At 47.7% G+C, this 23,921-nt stretch overlaps 2 protein-coding genes across 5 annotated transcripts; one reads left to right on the top strand and one right to left on the bottom strand.

Moving 5' to 3' along the window:
* The first annotated feature begins 158 nt into the window (after nt 1-158).
* Nucleotides 159-6,272, top strand: SLC25A51 (solute carrier family 25 member 51). Of its 4 annotated transcripts, XM_042829560.1 has the most exons (3): nt 184-220; nt 2,326-2,404; nt 3,697-6,272. In XM_042829560.1, the coding sequence occupies exons 1-3, from the start codon at nt 216-218 to the stop codon at nt 4,609-4,611; spliced, it is 999 nt and encodes a 332-aa protein (XP_042685494.1). In that variant the 5' UTR covers nt 184-215; the 3' UTR covers nt 4,612-6,272. The 4 variants fall into 4 exon arrangements, with proteins under 4 accessions (XP_042685495.1, XP_042685494.1, XP_042685496.1 ...); XM_042829561.1 differs by lacking the exon at nt 2,326-2,404 and having other exon boundaries at nt 159-220; XM_042829562.1 differs by lacking the exon at nt 184-220 and having other exon boundaries at nt 1,188-2,417.
* A 941-nt stretch (nt 6,273-7,213) lies between these two features.
* DCAF10 (DDB1 and CUL4 associated factor 10) lies at nt 7,214-23,868 on the bottom strand. The gene is made up of 7 exons (XM_042829377.1): nt 23,576-23,868; nt 21,648-21,761; nt 16,445-16,642; nt 15,929-16,131; nt 15,092-15,202; nt 13,679-13,824; nt 7,214-11,147 (listed from the first exon to the last, which is right to left on the bottom strand). Exons 1-7 carry the CDS (start codon nt 23,866-23,868, stop codon nt 10,779-10,781), a joined length of 1,434 nt encoding a protein of 477 aa, XP_042685311.1. The 3' UTR covers nt 7,214-10,778.
* Nucleotides 23,869-23,921: the final 53 nt, after the last annotated feature.

Raw genomic sequence — 23,921 nt, 5'->3', positions numbered from 1 at the left:
CGGGAGCCGGGCTGGTGGCTGGGGTGTGTTATCTAGAGGGCGGGCCCGGGAGGCGCCGCGCGGCTTCCGCTCCCCGTAACTCCGCGTCCGCTCTGCCAGCAGGTCCTCGTCCGTCCGGCGGCGCGGGAGCCGCCCGCCGCCCGCTGCGCTGCCGCGCCTTCACCGAGGCCTTCCCGCGGGGCGAGGGATCCGCACCGGCCGCCGCATGACGGGACATGCGGTGAGGGACGCGGGGCTGCGGCTGCGGGCTGGGCGGAGAGCGAGTCCGGAGAAAGGAGTGCGGGCGGTCGGGAATTCCGCTGGGGGCGGGAGGGGGAGCTGCGATGGCTGCGGCGGGAGGACGGGAGGATCGGGAGGAACCTCGCGGCTCTCTGCGGCTCTCCGAAAGGAGGCTGCGGTGAGCTGGGGCTCGGCTTCTGCTGCGGGTAACGGCGACGGGACGAGAGAGGGGTGCTGCTCGGAGAGGCTGCGGGTGCCCCGAACGTCCCCGGAGCTGTTCAAGGCCGGGTTGGATGGAGTCTGGTATGAAATGGGGAGCTTGGTGGGGAGTTGGAGCTTCGTGATCCTTGGGGTCCCTTCCAACCCAGCCATTCTGTGATTCTGTGAGAGGCTGCATCAGGGAAAGCTCAGGTGGGGAACTGGGAAAAACTTCTCCGAAGGGCGGTCAGACAGAATGTGCAGGGAGCGGTGGGGTCAGCGTCTGTGCAGCTGTCCCAGAGCCGTGGAGGTGTGGCACTGATGGACACAGCTCAGTGGGCACGGCAGGGGTGGGCTGGGCTCGTTCAGTGTCTTGATCAGGTACCAGGAGGAAGGGATAGAGTGCATCCTAACAAGTTTCCTGTGGTACAAAGCTGAGAGGAGTGGCTGGTGCACCAGGGGGCTGTGCTGCCTTCCTGTGAGACCTGGGCAGGTTGGAGAGTGGGAAAGAGGAACCCGATGCTCTTCAACAAGAACAAGTGTGAGTCCTACACCTGGGTGAGAATTACATGTGCACCAGTAGAGGCTGCAGGCTGCCTGGGGTGCATTAAGAGAGCATGGCCAGCAGGTTGAGGTAGGTGATCCTAATTCTCTTGTCCGCCATGGTGAGGCCACATTTAAAATAGTGTGTCCAGTTCTGGGTTCGCCAGTTCAAAAAAGACAGGGATTCCTAGAAGGAGTCCAGCAGAGAGCTAGAGAGAGGGTAAAGGGCCTGGAGCATCTCCTGTGTGAGGAAAGGCTGAGTAACCGGGGCTGTTCAGCCTGGGGAAAAGAAGACTGAGGGGGATCTGGTAAACATTAGTGGATATCTGAAGGGAGGTGGGAGACAAAGGGATGAGGTGGAGCATAGCAGTAGTAATGGCCTAAAACATAGATTTTTTTTTTTTCAGTGGTGTGATAGAACAAAGGGTAATGGGCAGAAACTGGAATGCAGGAGGAACTTCTTTACTGTGAGAGTGACGAAGCAGTGGGGCAGGCTGTTCAGAGAGGTGGTGAAGTCTCCTTCTCTGGAAATATTCAAACCTGCCAGGATGCTTTCCTGGGTGGCCTGCTGTAGGAAACCTGCTTCAGCAGGGAAGCTGGACTTGATATTCTGAGGCCTCTTCTAGTCCATACGATTCTGTGATCTTAGGTCTTCTCCATTTAAAAATTAAAATATTGTTTCTGTTCTTTTTCAACGTAAATTTGATTCTGTGAAAAGGCAGTATCAGATAAAAAGTTGTTGTTTTGCTTTCTTTCCCCTGTGCCTTTCTGAGCCAGTGAGCTGCAGGCTAGGTGGGCTGCTGTCCTGCAGAAGAGACACGTGTGCGTGTCGGGAGTGGGGGTCGAGGGGGGGCACACAGAAAGGACTGCGTGTGTCCCCACACTCAGATGCAGGAGGGAACATCCTGCATGGAAACAGAATGCTGTTGCAGCTCTGGGGGTCTGTGTGGAGGCAGTACAATAGATCCAAACCTCTCACTTTCTTTTTAAGAGCTGAACTCTGATACTGGCTTGTAACAGAGTGGGTTGTGTATCATCAGTGGGTGGTTTGTGCTTGCAGGCTGTCTGCAGACAGGGTTCTGACCCCAGCACTGCCAGACAGACTCGCAGTGCCCAACACCTGCTGCTCCCCAGCTCTGAGCCATACGGCTCACCTTTGGGGGTGTCACTGCACTGTGCATTGTTCTGCGTCCAACAGCCCCACCAGAGGGGCCATGAGAGTGAACCAAACGTCTCTTATTAGCTTATTTCTAGGGGAAAACTGATGTCCTGGGCACAGGCTTCTGAATGCTCAATGTAACGGTGGTGTTCTGGTGGCACCTCCACACTGTGAGCTGAGCTCTCGTCCCACTGTTCCCCTTCCAGTGGAGGAGCGACTGACACCAGTGTACCTGCAGGTGTGGCTGCTTCGGTGCGTGCAGATAGAGCTGCTGTCATCCACAAGGTGCTGTGAGCTGGTGTGTATATGGCGTAGTGCATGAGCCACATAAACTGAATTCTTCCTCTGTCGTGAGCTTTCTCATCAACACAAACACTGCGTTTTTCAGCCAGAGGGTGGTGGGGCAGGGGAACAGGTTCCCAAGGAGGCTGTGGATGCCCCATCCCTGCAGGCATTCAAGGCCAAGCTGGATGTGGCTCTGGGCAGCCTGGGCTGCTGGTTGGCGACCTGCAGGAGGTTGGAACCAGATTATCTTTGAGGTCCTTTTCAACCCAAGCCATTCTAGGATTTGGACATGTGTCAGACTGTAAAGCATTACATAGTGTGCGCAGGAGAAAAGTAAGTCCACAGAGATGTATGCAACTCATTTTCAGAAGAAAATGCACATGGTCAAAGTAAAGCATCGTGTGACTTCAAGAGTCCAGTTTGCCTTGGCAGTGCTGAATATAAACAGTTTCACGTTTGTACAGGCTTCTGTAGTGAGAGAAGTGGCTTGCCTAGTTGGAAGACTGGCTCCTGGTATGGTTTTAAGGCCTCTGAAATTGCATGCGCTTTGCTGCCAGGGGCTGTCAGCACTTTGTAACAGCTGAGTCAGCGATCCCTGTTTAAATGATGTTCAAGTACTGCCTCCTAAGGGTCACTCTGGAGCTTCTCTGCTCAGTGTAGAGAGGTGTTCTCTGTTCAGGGGTCCTTCAGAGCTGCCGTAGCTTGAGGCCTTCTCTGCATTAAAATCAAGCAGGGGTTACAGGTGCGTCTTCCTCTGCAGATGAACCTGCAGGTTGACTACCTGGACCTGCTAGGAATGTTCAAAGTTGTGTTAGAAGTTGCCTGTCCTTTAAATTAATCCTATGATTGCGGATCAGACTATATAGAAATTGTGTGTCGGTGGGTTTGTTTGTTTTTTCCTTTGACTCTCTTCTGCCTCCACCCTCAGTGCTGTGTTTTTGCTGTTAACAGGCTGAGAGCAGACCGTGTGCTATCTGAATTCCCTGGTGTGCCCTGTGGGAGGTCGAATGGGTGAGCTTCCCGCTGTCAGCTGTCATGTAGCACACAAGAGATTCATACGTCATTTTGTTTCCCTCTTTGTTTCTGTATCAATTAGAAAACACCAGGAGGAAAACCTGTGCTTCCAAGACCCCTGCAGAAAAGGGCGTAACATCTGAAAGATTTGGCATTGACTGTTCTTCAGGTTTTAAGGGCTCTGCTCAGATGTGCCGTGCTGGGTGCTGGTGTGAGAGAAAGCAGCTGGGCCATCCGCAGCTCTGCTCACGTGCGTTCTTCTCTGTTTTTTGATGTAGGAAAAGAGGACTGAGGTACACAGCAGTAAGGAAGACAGTATGATGGGTTCAGAAGGCTTTTCCCCAGGAAGTTCAGAGGAAGATCCAAGCAGTGACGTTACGGCTACCTCTAGCAAACATTACCTGTGTGGTTACTGTGCGGCCTTCACCAACATAGCAGTTACTTTTCCCATCCAGAAGGTCCTCTTTCGACAGCAGCTGTATGGTCTGAAAACAAAGGATGCGATACATCAGCTGCAGAAGGATGGAATTCGAAATCTCTACCGTGGCATCCTCCCTCCCTTAATGCAGAAGACGACCACGCTGGCTCTCATGTTCGGCTTGTATGAGGATTTCTCCTCCTTGCTCCACAGCCACACGACTGCTCCCGAGCTCCTGACACGCAGCATGGCAGCAGTGCTTGCAGGGACCACAGAAGCTGTTCTTACTCCTTTTGAGCGAGTGCAGACTTTGCTTCAGGACTACAAACACCACGATAAGTTCACAAACACGTACCAGGCTTTCAAGGTACTGAAAGTCTATGGGATGAGAGAGTACTACCGGGGATTGGTGCCTATTCTGCTCCGCAATGGGCCCAGTAATGTACTCTTCTTTGGCCTCAGAGGACCTATTAAACAATGTCTGCCTGAAGCAACTTCTTACAGCACTCATTTGGTCAATGACTTCATTTGTGGCGGGCTGTTGGGTGCCATGCTGGGATTCTTGTTCTTCCCAATGAATGTTGTAAAAGCTCGCATGCAAGCTCAGATCGGGGGTGAATTTCAGTCCTTCTCGACAGTTTTTGTGAAGATCTGGCTGGAGCGCGACAGAAAATTGATCAATCTTTTCAGGGGAGCCCATCTGAATTACCATCGTTCGGTCCTATCCTGGGGCATAATCAATGCAACTTATGAGTTCTTGCTAAAGCTGTTATGAACACTTATTTTCTTCGTCCCTTCAATTCATTTGGTTTTTGCCATATTTGATGACGCTTGATCCCTGGGAGCAGTGCCTGCGTAGTGTGAAGGGCATTCAGCCTTGGCCTTCACTGCATATGGGGTGAACGGTGGTACATCCAAACCTTGGTGCAATTACGAGTAGCTTCTTATATTATTTATTTGCTGGCAGGTGGATTTACCCATAATGAAACTACGAGATGGACAGATAAAACCAAAAACCCCACGAACTCACCACTCAGCCCAGCGGCTGGCTCAGTATCACTCCCAGAAGTTCCTAACACTCCATGACCGAGCGCGCTCCACTGTGTGCCCTGTAGAACACGGAAGTCAGGGGGAGGCTGATGGAAATTCATTCCCTTATGTGATGAACTTCAGAATGCTGACGTGAGATTACGTGCTCAGACAGATGTAGGCTCCTCAGTGCTCACCGTTGCTCGTGGCCAAATGGACACCGACCCCTGAGGAGGACGACCGAGTTCCTGAGTGCTGTGCTTAAACGAAGCCTGTGCCAAGGCTCCTGCTGGCCGCTTGGGTGCTCGGCTTCAAGCAGAACGTTTCGTTCGGCAGCATAAAAGCAGGTACTGAATGTTGCCTTCGGTGTGCCCTGACTCACATTTGTGTGCACATATGTACGCACACGGTTTAACGTGAAAAGGGAAAAGTGGAAGGAGAGAAACAGCAGAGATGAGAAAGCTTTAAAGTGTCCTTCCTTGTTACAATCCTTCTACTTGTAAATGCGGAGCTTGTTCTGCTTTTTTTTTTTTTTTTTTTTTTTACTACTTCTTTTTCTATTCTACATCTGTGAGGCCAGAAAGAAGACGTCTCTTTTTGTAGTGCTTATTATAAGAGTTCATTTTCCTGTATTTTCCTGTTGTGAAAGTAGCTCTCGGGCAGCTCTTTTCTACAGAGGTATCTCGTCTTTCGCAGATGGCTGCGTTTCACCAGAGCTGTGCCATAACTGATCACAACGAGACTTCTTACAGGAAAGCCGGGGCTCTGCCTCCTTGACGTGTGCGTTCAGCAGTTCTGTAAGACAGAGCTGCACTGTGGCACCATCAGGATTAAGTTCCTGGGTAATACCCACTGGGGGAAGTCTGTGATTGTAGTACCGGGAGGCAGGCGGAGATGACCTTTGGAATGATGCAGCACTTGGGGAAGCACTGATGGACTTCTGTGGGCAAGTGCAGATAAAGATGTACAGAAATGTGTGTTCTGCGTCCTACAGATGTGAGCGGGGGGAGATGTGAGGCTGTAGGCCTTGGAGAAAGGAGCGGGAGGGGGATAGGCATAGCCAGACCAGGAGAGGGGTCTTAATGAAGAACTTGGTTGTCCTGGGAACTTTTTGTCCTTATGTTGTATTTAAAAACAGACAAAAAAAATTAAAACAAAACAACCTCACCACCTATTCTGAAAGATGGGGATAAACTTTTACCAAGTTACTCTTTTCGTAAGCTTTGTAGTGATGGTTATTTTTTGTTTGCTAAACTGTCACAAAATACTTGCTCTAATCAGTGTGTCATGATTATGGTCCTAATGAGGTCCCTCGCTTCACAGCCTAAAAGGGCCCAGCACAAATGAGCATTGCTGTATCTGAATGTTGTGGTTATTTGCATTGAAATAAAACGTTTATTGAATGTTTGTTACTGTCAGAATCTGATTTTTACCAGTGTTACGGTTGTGACTTTATTTAATCTCTTCTTGATGGAATAAAGGAAGTGGATTTTTTTCCCCATGGAAGACGTAATTTGAAGAGCTTACAGTTTGAAATAAGCTGTCTCTAATGGATGGTGTTAATTACAGTTGGGAAAATGTCAGTCGCAGTTCTTATCTGTTGCTGTCTGGCTGTGCAGCGTTGTTCCAGCACAGTTTTGCTTTGTAACTACAGTTGGTTTTGCAGCACGGTGACAGTGATTGTTTGTTTAACAAATCACAGATCTTCTACTTGTTAAGGAACAGACTCGTATGGAGTAAAGACAGAGAGCTTTGTCACAGCAAAGGCTACACACACAGGGCGATGTGGGAAACTGCACTGAGCAGGCTGCGTTGCCATCCTGGCAGACAGCTCAGAGCCAGCCGTGCTGCTTCAGCTACTTGGGGCTGGGTTCAAGGCTGTTTTCCAGTATTCTCAAACTGATCATAACCAGGAGTAACTACGCCATGCTGAGATTCCAGAGTGGAAATGGTCTGTGACTTAAAGGCTGCTGTCTGGAGGCCAGGAGAGCTCATCTCCTAACAGCACCAGCTGTCAGCGCTTCCACGTGCAGCTAGTTAGGGCAGCTGGAACCAGGTGGTCTCTTAAGGTCCTTTCCAACCCAGACTGCTCCAAATCTAAACTGCTGCGAGGTCCCATCAACTCAAGCCATTCTGTGTAACTACCATCTGCAATTACTGCTGCCCCTAGGCCTGGCTTTGTAGGCCCTTGGAAGGACACCATGCTACACCTGTGCTCAAGCTCGGCCAACACCAGAGGGAAACACGTAGATGCAGATGTCACTCCAGGTGCAGCTCTTTCCCCCTCAGTTCCAGTGAACGGGCAAGAAGCAGTGAGTGTTACAGAACACAGCTCAGTGTCAGACAAATACATTAAAATAGATTTTAATTTGCTGAGTTATTAAATGTTTAATTTATTACGCAAGCAAGGAAAACGTTCCACAAATAGTAAGTTACTGTACGGCTGTAAGTACAATATATTCAGAGCAGTTCTGATACTTTTATATTGTATGAAAAGGCTACACTTCATACTACGAAATCTCAGGTATTTCAAAATATTTACATGCACAATTTGTTCTAGTATTAAAAACTTTACACTTAATGAAGATACCTAGTGCATAAGAAAATGCACCATTGACCAAGATCAGGAAATTAGAAGTTTCTTTCTCTTGCAGGACAAAAATATTAGGGTTCTCAACCTTCTTTTACTCCTACTTCTTAGAATCTTGTAAACTAGAATTCTTAAAAGCTTTCAAGAGGGCAAGTTACGGAGCAGCAGGTCCACACTTTGCAGTGCTGCGACCTGCTGCACGCCAGTGTCGCCCAAATTAACAACAACAAAAAAAAACAAACACAGAAAAAACCTGACGTTTACATTCCAATTCTGGTGGTAGGCAAATTGTCCTTACCAAGTCTCAAAGAGTGCAAACAGATGAGTGTCAGTATCACTGTGCTTTATCCCCAGTAATTCTGATGGAGGTTTTGTTTTTCCCTGAACTACCCCTGTTGGACCGATGATGCCCAGTGGATGCAGATACACTGAAATTCACACACAGGAAAAGTACACAGACATGGGTGTCGTTTCACAGTCCCATTAAAGGTTTCTTCCTCCCTTCCTACAAACGCGTAACAGACCTACAACGATGCAAAGACTAACCTCCAATGGAACAGGTGGGAAATGCATTTACTCCTACAACAGCCACTGGACTATTACAAAAGGAGAGCTACCTTCGGGCACTGGTTTGGTTCCATGCGCACCGCTGTGAGCTGACAGTGCCACACAGAGACCTCGACGACGCAGCCTATCCGCTTCTGCTGACCAGCTGTGCCGGGAATGAGGGAATTTCTGTACTGTGGAAATCAATAAATACGAAACCATGCATTTAGAAAACATATTTGCATGCTTTACAATCAAGGAGCTCCATCCTGCTCAGAAAAACTGCAAAATCTATCACGCGCTGTAGCGCTTGAGAGGTCAAAAGTGAACACGTTTGAAGCCACTGCTGTACTTCGCTCTTAGTGCAGACTTTAATACATCCAATAAAACAATTTCCTATGCTTGAGACAGGCAGGTTGATGTAGCTGGGACACTCCGAGTGCAAGGTTAGGGATTCGTCTTTTTCAGCACGGTAACGTTTTTGGCTAATTAGAGTGAATCTAAAAGCTCAGCAACAGATTTCTTCACAAGGCAATGATTCAGAGAGACAAAACCTGAGTACCACTGCTTCCACCGAGCTGAAACGGCAACCCATCCCAGTCATAAATCATTCACTGGTGTTTCTACAAGTGCTTTCTGAAACCCACAGGTGAAATATGTTAGATTTGACTGAAAACTTCCGAGTACCGCAGAAAAGGAGTAGTCAAATGACTGCAATCTCCCAGTTCCAGCTAAAGCTCACCACAGAGAAATGGGAAGAGTAGTTATGTCAGAGCTCAGCTGCACACACAAACAGCATCCCTCTGGAGAACTGTGCTCCTCACACACAGCTCCAAAAGCATTCTAAAGTGACAACTGTCTGAAACCAAGGCTGATGCTCCGCCCTGGAAAATAAGGCATGTCCTCATCTGTTACTTCATCAGTGCTCTTGAGTTCAAGGCAGCAACAAGAGAGCAGCCCAGAAGGTCTGAAAATGTTCTACCGCTCTGTTGTCTGAGAAGACCACGGGCTGCTGCACATCAGGTTAAGGGCACTCTGCTCCTGCAGCTGAGATGATAATTTGATGGGAGTTCTGTCAATACATTAAGCTATTTGAAGGCAGCCCTTCAGCAGCCAGCCGCTGGAGGTACTGAAAGCCCAGTGCAGGAGGTAACTAACAGTCCTCAGATGATCAAACACCCAGTGCTGAAGAGTTTTTTTTCCTGTTGTTTTTTTGTTTTTAAATAAAAATTCATCAAAAACTTAAAACTGTAGCAGAGATCCTTAAGGATCACCAGGGCCCAGCACCATGCCGTGGGCAGGGCTCCTTCCCACAGCAGCAGCCTGTGCCAGCCCATGGGGACACCCCCCAACCCTAACCCCCACAGCCCCGCCTGTCTGGGAGCCTGTGATGAACCTAAGGGTTAAACCTTGGCATTCATGCTTCGGTTGCCGATGTTCTCCCTTAAATCACATTTCAGATTTTATAATTACCCCAGTTAAATCCACACAGATCTTTAGACAGGAATGGTTCTAATCTGCTCCAGTGACTACACTTGTGAAGCAATACTTGCCTGTTTGTACTACAGACACTCCCAAAAGGAACTCCTGCTGTAACATGAGCTGCAGAGCAGTGAGAAGACCTAATGGCCCTAAGCAAGAATTCTGTGCTGCTCATTCTCCAACACAGGATGAAGGTTTATGTAACTGATGTGGAAAGCTTCCCACAAAAGAAATCCTACTGGCTGAGGACTAAAAGTTGCCAATTAATCTTACACACTGTAAGAAACATTCCCTAAGGTTCATGTGCAGCGGATGCAGCTGAAGAGGTTTACCTTCAGCTCCTGTTGCTCTGCTTCAGGCATTTCTGACTCAATCTGAGGAAAAAATGCAGCTGTGTCTCAATCTGTAGAACCACACAATCCTTATGTTTGGAAAAGACCACGAAGATCCCAAGCCCAGCCCAGCCCTGCCGTGCCCACTGACTTTGTTCCTTAGTGCCACAGCTCCTGCACACCCCCAGGGATGGTGACCCCAACACCTCCCTGGGCCACTGCCCATTCGAACACCCGGCCACTCTTCTGGAGAACTTGTTTTTCCTTACACCCAACCCGAACCTCCCCTGGTGCAACTTGGGGCTGTCACCTAATTGTACTGCTGTTACCTGGGAGCCTCTTCCTTCTACTAATAATTCAAGGAAAAGCAGTCTACAAAGATTTTTTTAGTACAGCAAAACATTACAGAAAGCTGACCAACTTTCTAGCCAACCACAAAAAAAATACAAATTAATGCAAAACAATTTCTTTCTGTGTTTTTGTGCCAACTAATCTAGCACACACAAAGCCTGCTCAATATCTAACAATCACTGTATGGCAGCTTCAGCAAGGGAGAGGTCCTCTGGAACAGAGAAGTGCTGCACCAGGGAAGCCTGGGTGAGTGGTGGCTGAGCTCCTACCTGCATCCCACCTATGTTTCTTCCAGACAGCCCACTTCAAGTCATGCTGAAGAAAATTACCAGCAAGTACTACAGTGCAAAACCAAACAGAACGACGACTTGACGGCACAGGGTCAGAAGCAGCTAAGGTCTGCCTATAAGGCCGAAAACACAACGCATGGAGCCTGACTTGCAGATGCAGTATGAGAATGCATACAGTGCTGCACCAGGAACTCACACCATTATCACTGAGACCACGCGAACTATGATCTCGTCCGGGTTTACGGGATTTCAAAAGAGCACACTTCAACTAAGCTGAAGTTAGAACACAAACACGTGAAGGTCCCGCCGACGTACAGTGCGCCTAGAACTTTGGCTGATACAAAGAAACGCGTCCGCTAAGGCACCCCGAGGCAATCTGACAGTGGGTTGGAGAAAACTTTGTTGTCAGTACCACATCATTGTGAGAATACAGGGAACGGATTTCTTTCAAGGGACTGGCTTCTTTGGGCAAGCAGTCAACGAGCTCGCTGCAGTGCGCGTCGAAGCCCAACAGGCGGATCCCGAAGCCGTGCGGGGACGAGATCATCCGGCCGTCGGGACTGAAGCAGAGCTCTTTGATGTAACCCCGGCCCACGTTGGCCTCTTCGATGCAGTGAGTCAAGCGCAGGGAGCAGCGAGGCGAGACGGGGCGCACGGGGGCGCCTTCCTGGAATTCATAGACACAAGTCCACTGAAGGGAGAGAGAGAAAGGAAAGACGGTGAAGCACTGCGGACGCGTTCACCTGGCTGCACGCTAAGCATCTGACAGAGCAGCCACCAACGCTCTTGCTTATCTGCTCCTCCACAAGCGCTTACTGCGAGCACCGCCAGGCTGCCTGGCATCTCCTTATCGCAGAACCATGGAGTGCTTTGGGTTGGAAGGACTTTAAAGATCTCCCAGTCCCAACCCCCTGCTGCAGGCAGGACACCTCCCTCTAGACCAGTTGCTCACAGCCCATCCAGCCCGGCTCTGAATGCCTCGCGGAGGGGGCATCCACAGCATCACTGGGTGCTGAACCTGTGCCAGTTCTTCTCTTTGAACAATTTATGTAAAGCAGATCAAAACTTCTTCTGCTTTAGTGTCTAAATACAATCTTTTTCACCTGGAAAGAACAAAGCCTGCTCCTCCAGACAGGATTTTGCTCTGATGTAGTAGAACATTCAAATGAAATCTATAGAAAAGCAGAATTCAGCCTCACACAATTTAGAATGGCCTTTTGACACCCTATGCCCCTGACTTGAAAAGGAGGAAAGTCTTGAAACAAGACAAAAATAGCATTTGAAGAAATGCTGTTACCAGACTTATATCCAGCTTGTTGCCCGTGAGGCAATGGGGGATTTTAGTGCTTAATCTAATTATTTAATCGCAAATCAAATGCAAAATCCACTCCATTTACCAGTTAAATTCACACTGTGTCTGAATCTGAGTTCTCCACAGCAAGGCAGAAGATATGTTCTTTGTTTTGTTCGCTGCCCTCTCTTGAAGCAAAGACAAAGGGAACAATGCAAATTAACATCAACAGAGAAGAGTGAGGCAGACACCAGGACTCCAGCATGTTTTAGCTGGGTCGGTCAATGGCACTTTCAGAAAATTCTACACTGCACAGTGGTTTGATGGTGAGTTTACAGAACCAGCACTGAAATGTCAAACAAGTCTCCTATGCTTCCACTCGGCCCTCTACACATCTGTAGGCTGCCAGTACAAAGCGAGGCTTCTTTCCAAAGCAAGATAAATAAATAAACAAACAACTCACGTCATTATCAGATTGACTGAACTTCTTAAGCACGTGTGCAACAGGTATTTAAAGAATTATCTGTAATTCTGAAAAAGTATATATGCAAAATCTGCATCTTGGCAGGCTAGACAGGAGATCTGCACAACTGTCAGAATAACAATACCGAAATAAGCTTCAGAGAAATAGATGATAACGAGATGACTGTCCAGTGGAATCTCAAGCACTGGGAGACCACAATGAGGTGTGCAATTTAATTCCTCCATGCAGACAAAAATGGCACCCAGTGGCATTCATCAATGCTTGCTGAAGGTTTACGGGGAGCAGAAAGTGGACGTGGGCACAGTGAGGCACTGGGTGGTGCATTTCAGCAGTGGCAACAGTGGGTCACCTCTGCCCGTGCAGATGTGTGCAACTGCAGGCTCTTGCACTGCTGGCAAAAACACACAGCTGATCATGGTGAGTCTGATGAAGAACAGTGTTTTGCAGCTGAGAGTTTGCTCTATGGAACTGTGCTTTTAGTAGCTGCTGTGGCTCCCATGGAACTAAATAGGAGGGATTACTTTTGGGGCACCTAATGTTCAGCCAGCTACTTCAGGGACATAAAGTCTCTGATCAATGTTAAAAACATTTTGCAGTCTCCATGATGCAGCCTCATGTGACTCTACTCAAAAAAGCAAGGACAGGTAGCAGTCCTCCAGCCAACCATGCCTCCTCTTATCTCGAATGCAGGCACTTGGTAGAAAAAAAAAACTTCTTGGACTGTCCAGGAGGCCAAGGGTCCCTCATGCCTCCTCTCAGCATGCAGTCACCTGTCACTGACACCGTTTGCACTACTTTGGTGGATCTCCTGCTCTGCTGCACAATATGACCACACCACAGTTTTTAAGAGGAAAGTTGAGATCACCTTTTTAAAAATTACATTAAATATCACCTTTGTTAATAAGGTTCAAACCTACAACATGGGAGTTTTAAGCAAATGCAGAAATATGCTCTGGAAGCTTTTCACAGCCACTTGAAAGCGTCTGTCAGCACAGCAGATCTTTAACCAGGTGACATCGATGGATATGCATTTGAATAATTCAGAGGAGCTTCTCTGCTCTACTTAAACCATGCCCACCACTGTACAACTGTGTAGTCTTCTGTTTTTTCCAAGTTTGTTTATCCTGTATTTGGGAGGTACATATTTTTAAGTCATATGCTTGAGAGGCCAAGAACTGTTTGAAAACATTTAGCCAAGCTGTACGCTATAAAAAGTATTCCATTAAAGCTTGGCAAAAGGAATGCTGCATAAAGGACACAGAGTCTTGTACAGGAACTCTTCAATCAGAAAAACATTTCATAATCCTGGTTTAAAAACTATTAATTTCTGCCTACCATCAAACTTCTTCATTCAAACGCAAGTTTATGCCACAGTCAGGTTTTCCCATACAGTTGTACAGCTGATACAGCTTACTCACAAGTATCTGCTCAAAACCTTTTGTTTTACCTCCTGGTCATCTGTATTACTTGAGCACCGAAGAAGGGTAGCCCACCCTTTCGGATGTAGCTGTAGGGATGTAATGCAGTTGCCTCGGTCTCTCTCACCAGGAACTTCTGGTGTTAAGACCTCCAAACTATTTCTAGGTGATCCACCTAGGAAGGGAAGTCAACTGTGAGTCCAAAGGAACTCTGCACGTTCATAGAATCACAGAATCACCAAGGTTGGAAAAGACCCCCAAGATCACCCAGTCCAACCATCCACCCGTCAACAAACATTTTCCACTAAACCACGTCCCTCAACACAAAATCCAAACCAACACCTCCAGGGTCTGTGACTCCACCGCCTCCCCGCGCAGCCCGTTCAGTGCCTACACACTGTTTCACCCCTCGCTTCACCCTGCTGTTGTTGACATGAGGTGAAGGCCATGTCAGCCTCGTCTGACTGCTGGCAAAGACTGCAGCTTTATGAAATGCAACTGAAGTTAATACCAGTGTGCTCAGCCCCGATTCCTACTAGGGTCCTTTTCTGAAATTTACCTTCCAGGGTGTGTGTTAAATCATCCCATGCTGTGAACTGAAGTTAGGGCTAACTTCCACACACATACATCATTTAAAGAAGATCCTGAATGCCCTCTTTTCTAAGAACTACCCGTTCTCAAACTTGCACAATGGCCTCTTCGAATTCTGCTAAGCCTGCTCAGCTGTGCGTATCTTGCCTCCTCTCCCCTGCCTGCCTTAAAGAGATTTTCACAGGTAACTCCTGCCTTGGAGTCCAGATAAGCTCCCTTCTTTCATGTATGTTGGAACAACTCACAGCCACAAGTAACTGAAGCTTACCATCGCTGTTATTTTACATTAGCAAGCGATTCACTAAAGATTTCTGAACACTTGTGAATTTGCCAAGTTGGTGCTGAGCTTTGTTCATAGTTCTGAATTTAGGCAGGGCTGGCTTTGTAACAAAACTTCTTAAACCATTCTGTCAACGTTTAGCATTAATGTGCCTGTTCTTTTCCTATGCTATTGACTTCTCATGGAGAAACAGCACATGCATATCGCCATCACTAAGGGAAACAAAAAGCAAAACACAACTATGTTCTGCTCTGTTGGTTTTTCCCCCCTGAAGGTCACTCATACGAGTGGTGCTAGGAAAAAAACAAAACAACAATAACAAAAACAACAACAAGAAAACAAAACAACCAAGGAAATGGCAGCACACTTGCATAACAAAAATAATGTATTAATACGTAACAAAATCTCACTGCTGCTTTCAGCTTTCTTGGAGGAAAAATGATTACAACTCTCGATTTCGGCATGCAGTGATACTTCACTGGTTTATCAGAGCTCATATAACACCAGTAAGGGCTACAAAGAAAAACAGCATTTTCCTGCTATCCTGTTCTGCTCGTTTTTGTTTTCTTACCTTCTCGCTGTGAGGACCGTGACATCTGCTTCTCAGACAGTGGACTCGAATCATTCTGGTGACACGGGGAACCAACGGCTCGAGGACTGGACAGACTCGAGGATGTTATATCTGCACACAGCATCAGCCACGTGAACACAGAAGCTAAGAACAGGCTGTGTACTACACACGTCCTTCACTTAGCTCTCCCCTGTCATGCTAAGAACAGGCATCTTGTTAACAGAACACCTTTCAAAGCTCCGCTTACAGTCACCAAGCACCATTTGGTTGTGCTTTACACAAATTAAATGCCAGCATATCATACTATGGGGAGCAAGGGGGAAGCTGCACTCATTGCTTCTGAAGTGCTCCTACTACTAAGAGATGGGGCATGAACTTTCCTCCCAGCTTCTCAGACACCCCACACAGTGTAGTTTGTCTCTATTCTGCTGTTACTGTCACACAACAGCAGGAAGCAGTGAAGTCGTAGAGCATAGGACTCTATCAGGTCTGCTGTTCGACAACAAGGGCACCACCATGCAAGCCTGAAGTGCCAAAATTCCAGACTATGTCCTGTAGTGCTAAAGCCTTGATACCAAAAATTGCCTCGCCTTGAGCATCACTTGTTTTGCAAATATACACACGGGATTACTGCTACTATTATATTCCCTTCCTTTTCTGTCTTAGTACATTGCCTTTATCTCAATTCACAAGCATTAACTTTTTTTTTTTAATAGTATTCTCTACCCCAAAGCACTGGGGGTGAGCAAGTGACTGCGCAGTATTTAGCTGCCTGCCAAGTGAAACCACAAGAATTCTATCACAGAAGCTGTTACTGACATTTCAACAAGTACTCACCTGAACTTGATGCAGTTCTCCTAGCTCTTAAAATGGGGTAGCTGCCAACCTCTAGAGTTTTGTTTAGATCAAGGTCATGCAAAATCAGAAGATAGCCAGAGGATGTGGAGATCAGCATTTTGGAACAGTCTGGTGTCAACCTCATTCGCATAAGAAAACGGGTGTGAAAAAACTTCTTGTGGGGACACCCATCTTCAGTGCACCTGCACAGGGGAGGGAAAAGAAAATACAACCAAGAAATAGTCGGACTGAGACTCAAGTCCCTAACAATGTCTGCAGGAGCCCAGGACATGCCAAGCACCTTGGTCAATCCTAAAACTCTTCTTGTATGTTGTCTTTAACCTACTTAGCTCAGACTTATCTCAGCGGTGAGGAAATCCTTCCCAGAAAGGAAAAATCTACATTCTGGAGTGTCAGAAAACTCTCTTATTTTTTTTATTTTCTGGACTATATATCAAGGCAGTGCAAAGTTTTGGCAAGGGTTAGAAATGTAACAGCACAAGTATGCCCACACACCTGTTTGTGTCCCAGATGATCACATTTCCATCAAATCCTGATGTCACCAGCAGTCTTGTATTGGTGTCATACTCAATGTTCTTTACCCAGCTGGTGTGACCGTGTAAAGTGCACACTTTTGTGTTCAGCTTCCTCAGATCCCAAAGTGCTATTGTAGTGTCATCAGAACAAGTTGCAAAAAGCCGATTATCTAGAAACCTGAAAATGGGAGAGAAATACTGTGGCTAATTTCAGTATGAGTCATCCAGGACTTAAGCCAACACAGGAAAAACAATAGAGGCTGCAGAAAAGAATCAACACGTAGCAGAAGCATATTTGCCAGCAAAAAGACAAAAAATAGTTAAAAAACAGCACTGTGCTACTACACATCTGGACATCTCCAGTAACAAGCCAGTCAACCTGCAGTACAGCAGCAGCCTCTTTTCTTCCCCTCCCTCCCCCCTTATTACAGATCTTTTAAAGATTGCACAACCATCAGTAGGACAAAGGCACACAAAGAAACCCTGTGGCAACTAGAGCACTTACCCACCTGCACAGTACTCACCTGTACTGGAACTCAGAAAGTCTTTATAAAGCACAAATGTCCTAAGAGCAGCCAGCTCTGAGGTCCCTGGGAAGACGCTTGAAGTGACTGATCTGGCGGCCCCTTATGCCTTTCACCTCCCCACTATTTACCAGATACCCTTGCTACTGAGAAGGAGCAACACCAGAAAACACACAGATGACAGGCGTGCTTCAGACCACACAAAATCCTATCAGTTTGTAAGAAATCAAGACCCGTTCTTGACTCTCTTCATCTCCATCCACACACCTACCCTCACTCTTCCCCTAGTGCTCTTCACAACTTCTTCCTTCTCCCCACCACACACTTCAGTTTCTTTTGCTGAGACCACATTTTTGAAACAAATGGCACTTTTTGTTATTCCCACTGGAAATCCCTTACTGGCCACTGGTTTTGCTGAAACACTTTGAGCCCACCAGCTTTAGACAAACCTCCAAACTCCTCCTCGCTTTGGAAGGCTTGTCTTCACTTCACATGGCACCCGGCTGAGCCAGTCATGCCTGAAATGTCTCGTAAGATCCTGACTTCACAACAGCAGGCAGAACACAGCCCTCACCACAGGGCTTGTGACAGAAGCTGGTTGTCAGGTGCCCATTTTCAAAAGTGGCCTCTTGAGCTGCATGGAGAACTGGGGTCGCCATCCCAGCATGCTGGTGAACAGGTTGGAAACAAGCCCAATACCCTGCTTTTCTATTCATTTCTTGTCTGGGTCAGATGATCTCCAGATACCCTTTCCAACTTATCTGTGACATGACTACAACTCTGTGCAGACTGCTGAGACCAACCACACACCTGCCCTGAACACACTGGAACACTGGCCCTAATGTCTTACACGGGGTGTTTAACAGTTCTTTTCTGAGAGAACTAATGGAGTTAACTGTCCTACGCTGGGCTTCTTCTCCTAATCATGTGGTTTACACTACATACAGTACTGCTGTGTTGGATATTATGAGATTAAAGTCTAAACACAGCTATTATTTGCTTACTACCCAAGGACCTTACCTAAATTTCAGTATTTCAGTCCTTCTTTGTACATCTTTTGCTTGAGAGCTCACCTGGCTTCACAAAGCCTTAGAATACTGCTCATTCTGTCTGAGCTGTCATACTGCCAGCTGCAGAGCCTGGGGACTGAGCCGTGTAAGCCTGCTGCATCCCATAACTTTACCTACCACCTGCAGCAGTCTCAGCAGTCTCCATAGACAAAGAAGAGGCTTTTGCTCCTATTTTCCTTTACCCTCAGTACAGCTCGTGTATTTGAATCGAAAGACATGCAATTGTGCTTCTCCAATAAAAAAAGCAGGTATCAAAAATACTGTTTTTGGAAATAACTGCAGATGTGACACAAGCTACCCAAACTTACTGAGTCCTTCACTGCAGATGTGCATTAGAGAATAAATTCTGACATGCAATACAAATGCAACATTCTGTTAAGATGCTGCAAGAATCAGAGGTGTAGTGCTTAGTATTTCACAAGATATTTGCAAAGCACTGATGCACCAAAGAGTAGTTCTGCTCTACTCCCTGATGCAGGAATGAACGTGTATCCCACGTGCAGTGCTCCAAGCACACCAAACATTTTGCACTTCATGGGTCTGGAGATCTTGCTCACCTCAAAGATAACAGGCTTGTCACAATGTCATGTAAGAAGATGAGAAAGTGGGAATGAACTTGGGTCACGCTAGCAGGATTAATGCATTTACCAGATTAAGGTCTTAATATGATCAGGTGGCATTTCTTTATCCTGACCATCCTGACTCCAGATAAAATTGAATGCAAGCTATCACTCCAAACTGAAATAGCACATAAGGCTGCCTTCGTACCTGACATAAAGACTACCACACAAAAAGGTAGAAGAACAAAAATCAGCACTAATCATTACTAGGAAACAAACTGAGTCAGAAGCTTACTGAAGACAAAGCAGGTCTATATTCAAAAACACCAAGTGAAGAAAAAGCTTCATTTTGAAAGAATATTTAGACAGAAGTTACTTGGCTGAGAAAATCAGCAGGTAAAATTATTTGGCTCTCATTACAGAAATCAAAGTTTATCAGACAGGCAGCCCTGCAGCCACCAAGGTGAGAGCAGGACGGCAGGGTGTGTTCCACAAGTTCTGCAGCCACAGAGGATCGCACAGAGCAGACCCTGAGCTGGAACTGCAGCTCACAGAGCAGAGCCTGTGGTCCAGCAGAGATCTGGGGGAGCTGCTGCCTGCAGCAGAACTGTGCCAGACCAGCTCTCCACCTCTGAGAGATGGAGCTATGTACTGGAGAAGCATTTGGAGAGCTGTAGCCTCCTGGGAAGGACAGCAAAGGACTAGGGGCAGAATGGCCACAGAGAAGCAGCACAGATGAAGCTGACCACTGCCATGTTCCTCACTCCCTTGCCCTGCTTGAGGAGCAGACAGAAGACAACGGATACAGGGGGAAGGTGGTTTTAGTTTGCCTTTAGTTCTCATTGCTCTAGTTTGTTATTAACTGGCAATAAATGTATCCTTTCTGTGATGAACCCGTTTTGTCCACGACAATAATTGTCGAGCAAGCTCCCCTTCCTTATCTCAGCACACAAACTCTTTTAGTTCTCCCCTTGTTCTACTGTTGTTGAGGTGGAGTGAGAGCAGCTGGCTACCCAGCAGTGTTAAACCACAACAGCAACATGCCTGTTCAATGCCAAGTAGCTATACGGAAAGGAAAAAACACAAAAAACAAACAAAAGCCAGCAGTTTTTAAGAAGAGAGTGAAACGAACTACATCTCTTCTACTGTACAAATCTACCATTTCCTTTGGTCTCGAATGCTGCATGCAGCCTTGTTTCATACACCACAAACAGGTTTCAGAAGAAATGGAAAAGACATGGGGAGTTACAACTAGTTTGGAATGAAAAAGTAGACAGATTGTTTCAATTGATGAAGTCTTAACAGAAGGTGCATATGATTCAGTCACATAAAACCAACTGCCAGAGAGAAAGTTATATAGAGATTACTGGTCCACTGTCTCTGGTGTTTAAAGAACAAAAACAAGCATAAAACAGAGGGCCTCAGTCTAGCAAGTCTTCAAAACCTTCTTAGGTATGACCAGAAGAACACTTCTGGAATTCTGACATGAAAAGGGCAACAACTACACTTAAATCAGCTCAAAAATTGACCAAATCCACATGCAAAACACGTCTACTTTATGTGATTATACGCACATCCTCAGCACAGGGAAGGGTGATGGAAGACATCAGTACATACTTCCCTGTTCTGACATATGCATGAAGGCATCTGGCACAGGGTGCCCCTTCATATATTTAAAGGGCTGGAATGGGCTGTCCAGAAAGTGGTGGAGACCCTAAGCCTAGAGGTGCTTCAGATGTGCGGACCTGGCACTAAGAGGCAGGTTAGTGAGGAGCTCAGCAGCCAGGCTGACAGCTGGACCTGATGATCCCAAAGGTTTTCTTCCAGCCTGCACAACTCAACAATTATAAGGAAAGTTACAATGGATGTCCGTAGTGCTGCACCAACCAAGTTCTACAGAACAAAGCGAGCTTGCTTGTAGCTAAGCTTATGATAAGAAATGCAGACATCCAGGAAAACACAGGACACCAATGTCCTACAAAGACAGAGGAAAAAGCTGCATTTCCATCACAGAAAAGCACGTTCTCACCACCTCTTTTGTTTGTGCCAGGTAGCTCTCACCTCGGCTTTTCTGACAGACATGCAACCGATGTAAAATTTCAGCCTCCATTAAAAAGGATGGGTGCTTTGTGAAAAACATCTCTGTGCCTAAAGAACACGTGAAGGCATCAATACCTCACATTTCATTTGGCTCTTTGCAGGAGGGAAATGCTCAGAATGCTGCCTGTTTGCTCTGAGGAGTGAAAGAGGCAGCAGTGTCATTCACCAGGTCACAAAACCGTCTCGAGAACAAATTCACGTGCGAAAGTCTATCCTCAGACAAAGAAGAAGTAAAAAGAACAGAATTAAGAAGGAAAAACGTCACGTGACAAACAGACAGATAATTCAGATTCCTGTGTTTGCTGCTTCCTACTGCATCTTGAGAAACACCCACATGACTTATGACGTAACTGCTGAGATTCACTCAAACCACAGAAGCCATTTCAATTTTCTGGCTCTTCTATGTTGTAATTGCTCTTTAAGAACCCAAACTTTGGACATTTCCACATAGCTAAGGCAATTACTCTTACAAATCAAAATACCAACCATGTTCACACGAGCACCTTCTCTCGCTACAGTTTTGAACCTGCACTCCAAACAGAAGTCATGCATACTCACTATATGTTTAGCGTTCATTCACTCCATAGGCCAATTAAATCAGACAGCAGTACTGCAACACCCTTCTCCCACCACGAACTGCAGCTTTTCCACCAACAAGAACACCTGGTAGCATTACATACCACCATCGCTGCTTTCAGATTTCTTCTCCTTCCCTTCCCAGCCTTATGCAGCCTCCAATGCAGAAAGAAAGCAACACCAAACTGCAGCTTAACAGCTACAAAAAAACACTCTACCCAAAGCAATGCAAACTTACTGCGCTCTTATTATTATTTATTATTTATTCTGTAGATTACAGAAGTTTCTGTGATTCTAGTAGAGAAGTAACTGCAGTAAGAGAAAAATGATATCTTTTCCTCCTTTTCACCAACCTGATATTATTTACACAATCTTCATGAGCTTCAGAGAGAGTTTTGATGTGCTTTGAAGATATTGGGTCAAAAAGCAGCACTTCAGTCTGTTCACAAGCAACAGTGAGCACAGACCTGCAGGGGAGAACAAAACATTAACACTTGCATCTGACGAACGAACACAGCGCCCGCACACGCACAGCAAACTTCCAGATCTAAGATTCACGGAAACATAACTTCAACATTACTTAGCTTGGCTTCTCTTCACATCACAACAATACTGTAAGGGATCACAGTCAGACACAATACTAATGCACAAAGAAAAGAGAGCTCTCCGACAAAAAGTGTTTTCTAGATACAGCAGTGTTGTTACTGGCCAAAGACAAGAGGAAGGCACAGGCACCAGTCTAGATTTAGCATCAGATCATTAAGAAGTTCACAGTGAGTTCTGACGTCCCAAACACCAGGACGCAGGCACCAGAAACATCAGCCATCCAGTTTGGGAAGGCTGTCTAGCCTGTCCTACAGCACCAATATTTATTTGCTCTATATGTGTTGGAAAAGTCTGATACACCATCACTACAGTGACGGTTAAGCCTGCCCTGCTAAATCAGTGAAGGCAACCTCCAGGAAAGCTAAGATGCTCCCCCAACGGCGCAACAACTCAGATTGTTATGGCTCATGGGGCAGATCTCACTAGTGCCAAACAAACAGCTCACAGGTACAATCCTGGTCCTCAGCTCAGAGCACTGCTTTGTGCCAGCAAGAGAACGGGCAGAGAACAGGAAGGCAGCTCTGCTCACTACAGCCAGCTCTGCTGAGGAAGGCTAGAAAGAAATCCCAAGTGACCAAAGGTCAGAGAAGGTCTGCGACTGCTCTGCAACTGCTGAGTTGAATCGAACCACCACAAAAGCAAACGAGGTCTGAGCTGTTCCAACTGACCTTAAGGCAACTGGTGTTCAGTGCCAGGCTGCTATCTTCTGCCTAACACCACCTGTGGCCTGCTGAGAACGTGCCAGCCAGCCAACAAAAGGCCGAGTCAGGGGAGACATCCCCATGCCACTGCTGGGCTTATTTTCAGACAAGATCTGTGGCTCAGTTCACAGCGCAGCCTCACAAACAGCAGGCGCACAGGGGACAGCAAGAAGGCAGAACTTCTCACGCCAGAAACTTGCATGAAAAATAATGTTAAACTACAGCAGAGGTAACAGATCTCAGGTGCGACCGAGGACACCGCTGAGCTCAATGTGAGATGGAAAGCCTTTCTGCCAAGGAAGCCCACTGTGAAACCGCACAGCAGGCTGCAGTTACACACACTTTCCTGAACAGACCTTTCGGGCTCCCGTGCCTCTCCCATCCCCCGGAGCACCAGAGAAACCTCAGAGAATCACAGAACGGCCAGGGTTGGAAGGGACCTCAAGGATCACGAAGCTCCAATGCCCTGTCACATGCAGGGCCACCAACCTCCCCATCTAATGCTAGACCAGGCTGCCCAGGGCCCCATCCAACACCTCCAGGGATGGACGGGGCATCACAGCCTCTCTGGGCAGCTGTTCCAGCACCTCACCACTCTCACAGCACACAACTTCCCCCTGACACCCAACCTCCATCTGCCCTCCCTCAGCTTCAAACCATTTCCCCTTGTCCTGCTGTCATCTCCCCTTTCCAAGAGCTGACTCCCCTCCTGTCTGTAGGTTCCCTTCAGGTATTGATAGGCTGCAATGAGGTCACCCCGCAGCTTCTCTTCTCCAGGCTGAACGAGTCCAGCTCCCTCAGCCTGTCCTCACAGGGGAGGTGCTGCAGCCCCCCGAGACCTCGACCAGGACAGCTCCGTTCCAGAGCCGCCCCAAAGGCCGGCAGAGCAGGAGACCAGCCAAAGGCCGCGCCGCAAGGCGGGACGCGGAGCGCCGGGCCCGGGCGACGGCCGGGGAGCGGGGCGCGGCCCGTACCCGTCCGGAGAGTACTCGAGGTTGAAGACGGCGCCGTGCGTGCGGGTGCTGAGGTACACGGAGTCGGCGGGCTGGATGGAGCCGTACAGCCCGGTCATGGCGCGGAAGCTGTCCCGCGCCGGGTCCACGGCGGCGCTGCGGCCCAGGCAGCGCCCGCGCAGCCAACCGAACAGACCGCCGCCATCCGGCGCCGTCCGCGGGGAGAGGACGGCGGAGGGCGGCCGCATGCCGGGGCCGGGCCCCGGGGCCGCTGTGCCGGCGCGGGACCCCGCCTGGGCCGCCTCCGCGCTCATTTCGCGCCCGGGCCGGGCATCGCCGGGCCGCGCCTCCCGCCTCCCTCCGCCCT

This window comes from Centrocercus urophasianus, unplaced genomic scaffold, assembly GCF_019232065.1.
Source record: "Centrocercus urophasianus isolate 14NV4802_14NV808 unplaced genomic scaffold, USGS_Curo_1.0 seq_31, whole genome shotgun sequence".
Lineage (NCBI taxonomy): Eukaryota > Metazoa > Chordata > Aves > Galliformes > Phasianidae > Centrocercus > Centrocercus urophasianus.
This window is presented reverse-complemented; position numbering and strand designations above follow the sequence as displayed.

Bases quoted from the DNA above. Each gene is read 5' to 3' on its own strand.
- SLC25A51 (XM_042829560.1), top strand. The intron at 2,405-3,696 runs GTGCTGTGAGCT...TTTTTGATGTAG, and splicing joins GAGCTGCTGTCATCCACAAG to GAAAAGAGGACTGAGGTACA.
- DCAF10 (XM_042829377.1), bottom strand. From the start codon at position 23,868: ATGAGCGCGGAGGCGGCCCAGGCGGGGTCCCGCGCCGGCACAGCGGCC. The intron at 21,762-23,575 runs GTACGGGCCGCG...TCTCCCCTGCAG, and splicing joins CTCGAGTACTCTCCGGACGG to GTCTGTGCTCACTGTTGCTT. The intron at 16,643-21,647 runs GTTGGTGAAAAG...TCCCATTTTCAG, and splicing joins GATTGTGTAAATAATATCAG to GTTTCTAGATAATCGGCTTT.